This window comes from Pteropus alecto, unplaced genomic scaffold (assembly GCF_000325575.1).
Source record: "Pteropus alecto unplaced genomic scaffold, ASM32557v1 scaffold71, whole genome shotgun sequence".
Classification (NCBI taxonomy): domain Eukaryota; kingdom Metazoa; phylum Chordata; class Mammalia; order Chiroptera; family Pteropodidae; genus Pteropus; species Pteropus alecto.
In genome coordinates this window covers 10,471,086-10,476,106 of record NW_006433024.1, presented here as the reverse complement: position 1 = coordinate 10,476,106, position 5,021 = coordinate 10,471,086, and the positions used below count along the sequence as shown (strand labels likewise).

The window sequence follows — 5,021 nt, the reverse complement described above, 5'->3', positions numbered from 1 at the left end:
TAGCAGGCATCGTCATTATTTCCTTTTGTAACATTCAGCAGCACAGGCTGGACATCATTGCTGAAGATACAGAGATGGTCTCGTAAAAGTCAATGTATCTATTATGCCCCCCAAGACAGAAGCTTCATTCTCAGGCCACCTTCATTGCCAGGCAAAGAAAAAGCTCCCCCAATGATTGTTTTTCTTTTGTAGGATCCTAAAAGCTCTTAGCACCGCTTCTCTTTCAGTTAGATCCCAACCTGTAGGGTACCCCAGTTCCAAAAGGACAACCCCTTCTCAAAACCTGGCAACACAAATCGACCATTCCCTCTCATCTTCTCTCTTTCTTGGCCTTTGTTTAATTAGTAGGGGGAAAAAGCATCAGGATGACTTATAGGTACAGTCATTGATAGCACTGATTTTCATCCAATGCCTCTGACCTCAAATATGAATCTTTAAAAGAAAAGGACTCAAGTTTCTTGGCTGGAGTCAGTGTCTCCCTTACAGACTGGAGGTGATTTTAATGATTACAGTCATGGCTGAATGAGAGACAGCACAGTCTGGTGCTTAATCACACGCCTGCACTGCCTTTAATGCAGAAACAGAGTTAACATGCAGAGGTCACCGAAGACAGAGCTATGTTCTCCCCTTTCTGGTGATTTATTGAAATGTGGCATTGAACAGGAATCTGTAGATTAACTAGTGTCTCTCGTGACTAAGGCTCCATCGGGAAATACACCCACAGTTCAGACATTCGACATAACAGAATATCAAATATATGGTCCCAAGTAGGGACTTCGTGACATATAGTTGAATATTAAGCTGAGAATCTAGTTGTTCAAGTTTCCTCCATTTCCCAGAAGCTCCACTGTTCATCTTTTCAGAAACTGAGGGTGAGAAGGACTCACCCACCGTCTATGCCTCAAGTCCCAACACGTGAGGCTCGAGAAACCTGAAGACTGTCTCCTCGGAGTTTGGAAGTCCTCTGTGGCTAAGGAATTAGACCTGGAACTCAAACATGTCTGTCTGTTTCTTGGCCAGCTTGGCCACCTCTTCCCGGATGGCCTTCACGAGGGCCGCAGTGGAGATGTTGGTCAGGGGTGTGTCAGACGGGTCGTTCTCTGCCAGGCTCTGCTGGGAGGCTGCTGTGGAGGGCACTGGGGCCTGCTCCAAGCTGGGGTGCATGCCAGACGGCTGGCTATACTGGCGAGGGAGCCTGGAGGGAGAGTTCTGTTGATAACGCGACCGGGGGTAAGCCTCGATGTACCCGGGTAGGGGGACCTGCAGAGGACATTGGGAGAGAGGAGAAGGGCCTAGGATTAGGAAGGGGCTCAAGTCAGAGGACACGCCTGACACTGGGAGCAGGAGGGGACTGAGGACAAGGAAAGAGATTCAGAAGAAAAGAGAGGCCACGCACCACTGTACAGCTACAGAATATGGAGTCAGTTTGTTTAGAAAGTAGGTAATTTGGACTCGCTGAATATGCTGAATATCTTAGTCTACCTCTGAATCTACCTGGTTACCTTTTTAATATAAACAGAATCCAGCAAACAGAAGTGTAATAATAGCCATTGTAATAACTACAAAAATTATAGTACTTTGGAGATATTTGATAGGGGCAATAATCCTACAAACCATCAGAGACCATCTTACAAATGTCATTTTAATATAGTGAGGCATAATAATGATTCTGAGTCACTTATTAAAGACAAATCAAATTATGTTCCCCTCTTAAAGAAGAAGGGGGAAGGATATAATTCATTCCAGAATTTTAAAAATGCCAGATGGTATATATTTTTTAAATATTTTAGAAATTAAAGAAGTAAGCTTTGGTAATCAGGAAAATGAATATACATAGGCTAACGTCACACCTGATGTCATGTAAATGTGGCATCACTGCAATAAGAATAGATACCAACACTGAGGTTGAGTTGAACCTGTAGGGATAGAAAGTATGGATTCCGGGAATTTGGACAGAGGGAAAAGATGACCCAGGCTTTGTGCGTCAATGCGCTTCCTAAATCTAGGATGTAGTTCAAATGCTGAGGCCAAACCCTAAAATGCATACAGCACTAGGGGCCCGGAGAGGCAGCCTGCCCTTTCTAATCCATGTTGGATGATCTTACACAGGAATTGAGGCAACCAACCCCGGGGGCCATCAATGTGCTATTTTTGTTTGCTTGGGTGTGGGGTGGGGGGAGTTGTTGTTTTTTTGTTTGTTTTGTTTTCACAGAGCAGCCCTTGACAGGTATGAATATCCAGGTTCGTCTGGTTGCTTCCCTTCTTTGGTCCGGGCTGGGCCGGGTCCACTGTGCCATGTACTCCTAGTAGTAATGACAGGAAAAACCAGGGGATGATGACAAGACAGCCCTCAGCTGGAGTCGGGCAGAAAGCCTTAGGAGAGACGTGCAGAGTAATTTAGTCTTGAGTTTCTAATACTTCAATTTCTGGTATTTCATTCAAAATTTCTTATAGAATTTTAAAGCTAACAGGAATAAATTTAAAGAGGCAGGTTTGAACTGTGGCCTTAGCACCTTACAAAATCCATGTGGCTTTAGATTAGGCCTCAGTTTCTTTATGTGCAAAATGAGATGGATCTTGGTAATAATAATAGCTACTTGATAGGATGGTTGTGAAGATTAAATAATATAAATAAAATATCTAAAATGGTGTCTGGCACACAGAAAATATCCCAAAATGGTAGTTATAACAATTTATTTGATTAAGGTGATACCGCTAGGAAGAGGTGGAACCTGGACTAGAAGACAGGTCCCAACTTCCTCTGTCAAAGGACATCCCAGCTTATCACACTGTCTGCTCTAAAACGGCTGACTTTCGCCACTTGGTTGGTGGATGGGGGCTGAGATAATACAACACCCAGTCTCAACCTCTCCTCCATGTTCTCCCTAAAGCGTGCCAAGCAAGTAAAGTTGTGAGGGAATCAGCAAGGGTCTCACCGAATCAGCCCACTGGCTTGGGAGCTCATTCTCTCCCGCATAGGACATCCAGGCCTGATTCCTGTAGGACGAGGGAGGTGTTGGGATGAAGTAGCCAGTGAAGCCAGGTCTGTTGGCAGCTGGGATGGCGAACACGGCCGGCACCGTATTACCTGGCACGGAAGAGATGGATGGGGGAGGTTAGGTCAACACCCAGTGGGCTGACCCTGGCACAAGCTGGGGAAGCTGGGACATAGGAGGACTCTGGCATTGGGGGAGGGGATCAAAGGGGTTAGCAGACCTCCACCTGCAGCCCTAGCCCTGCTCACCTGCTCCATCAGCATGGAAGGCATGATCTGCTGTGACTCAGACCTGGGTTTCTAGAGAAGTGACGGCCTAACTCCCCTCGCTGAGCCCTCAGCAGCTCCCCCACCCCCACCTCAGCACTGTAGACCTACTGGCAAGAGGAACTGACATCAGTGTCCAGGTGTTTCCCTCCCAAGAGAACAGGTATTTTTAAAGAGCCAAGAAAAGAAACCAAAGGGAAAGGATTCCACTGGTGAAATTTCTGGACCCAGTGAACGCTTTAACAAGTGCTGGCAACTGCGTGCTTGCAGTTTTAGCCAAAAAGGTATGGTCTGAATAAACTAAAAAACCAGTTGGGGCATGTATAGACCTCCATGTTCATGTCAGCATCGTTTGTAATAACAAAAAACTGGAAATAACCAATATGTCCCTCCCTTGGGGAAAGGATAAACTTGGTATATCACACAGTAGAACACCCAATGGAGATGGGGGTGGGTAGTTGTACCTGTAGTGCTTTAAAAATATGTAATAATAATAATAATAAGAAGAAGAATAGTAGTAGTAGTAATGATGATGATGATAAAAATCCTGAAGTCTGGCAAAATTTTAAAAATATATTTCGGCTGTACCACATCTTAATGTTTTGTCAGATTTCAGATCTTTTAAAGAAATAGTAGCTCTTCTAGCCAGGGCGACTGAAGGCATGAGGGACTTGGATTCCTGAGGACCGCAGGTAGCAGGTAGAGTGTGGATTTGGGGCTGGAGTCCAGCGCGGGCTTTTTGCAGGCTTTTCTCCTCTTGCCCACCTGAGTAATTTAAAGCCGACTGATCCAACTGTGCCACGGACACGGGGCCTCTGGACACCTGCGCGAAGGAGGAGCTGTCGTGCATCTGGGTCGGCTCCGGCCCGGCGGACTCAGCCATCCTGGTCTTGCTGCCGACGTCAGAGGTGGACCTGGGTGGGCAGAGGGGCCACGTTAGCCGCTTTCCCAGCCTGCAGCGGAGGAAGCCGCAGTGGGCTCCAAGCCTCACGAGGATGGAGTCCTCAGGCCTGGATTTGCCTCTTAGTAACAAAGGGAGCCAACACGCCGACTGGTAACAGCCATCGTGGCAGCCAGAGCTGGAGTCATTTTTAGATATTCAAGGTCAGTGCTCCCCCTGAGGATGGCTCTTGTGTCTCTGGGGAGTAAAACACTCAATTTCTACATAAAACTAAGCCAAGCAATTAGCGCTGGCTATTAGCTGGGGATGGTCAACCCAGGAGGTGATGACATCATCGGCAGCCAATGAGAAGGCTCCATTGGGTAGGGGCGCTCCCCTCTTCTGACACCAGAATAGGTGACCTGGGAAGGCCAGAGGACCACGTTCCCTGCTGCTACTGGCAGAAAACATGGATACTAAGATTCTGGGAAGCTCCAAGGGCAGGGACCTTGCACTTGAGCACTTCCTGGGTATTATGAACGCGAGAACACATTTGTTTTGGTCCCACAGGCAGGGAGAGAATTGGCCTATTTAACACATCATCATATTTCCACTCAGTGCTCAGAAAGCCATATAAGACGACGGCAGCCTGGGCTCAGCTGCACGGGCCTCTCTCCTTATTATAAAGGGTGTTTTAGCCACAGCCTCTGTCTTCCTTTTCACAGAGGGAATCCAGGCTCCCCTAAAATTAAAATAGCAGGGAGGCAAAGGCAGCCATAACAGGTGGCAGGCTGCCAGCCCACAGGGCCACCCCAGAGGAGCTGCTGTCACTGTCACTTAGGAGCAGAATAGAGCCACAGCAAGGGAGCGGGAATGCGG

The 5,021-nt window shown here is 47.3% G+C and overlaps 1 protein-coding gene across 3 annotated transcripts in view; it reads right to left on the bottom strand.

Annotated features, from left to right (window-relative positions):
- Positions 1-616: 616 nt before the first annotated feature.
- KIAA1549L (KIAA1549 like) overlaps positions 617-5,021 on the bottom strand; it is a 231,813-nt gene continuing 227,408 nt past the window's right edge. For 2 of the 3 annotated variants that reach the window (XM_015586326.2, XM_025044169.1), the window contains exons 19-21: positions 4,028-4,176; positions 2,937-3,088; positions 617-1,260 (exon numbers count right to left, since the gene is read on the bottom strand). In XM_015586326.2, coding sequence (XP_015441812.1) covers positions 979-1,260; positions 2,937-3,088; positions 4,028-4,176 — 583 coding nt within the window. In that variant the 3' untranslated portion in view covers positions 617-978. The remainder of the gene's footprint in view (positions 1,261-2,936; positions 3,089-4,027; positions 4,177-5,021) is intronic. The other variant, XM_006908018.3, reaches the window with a different exon arrangement.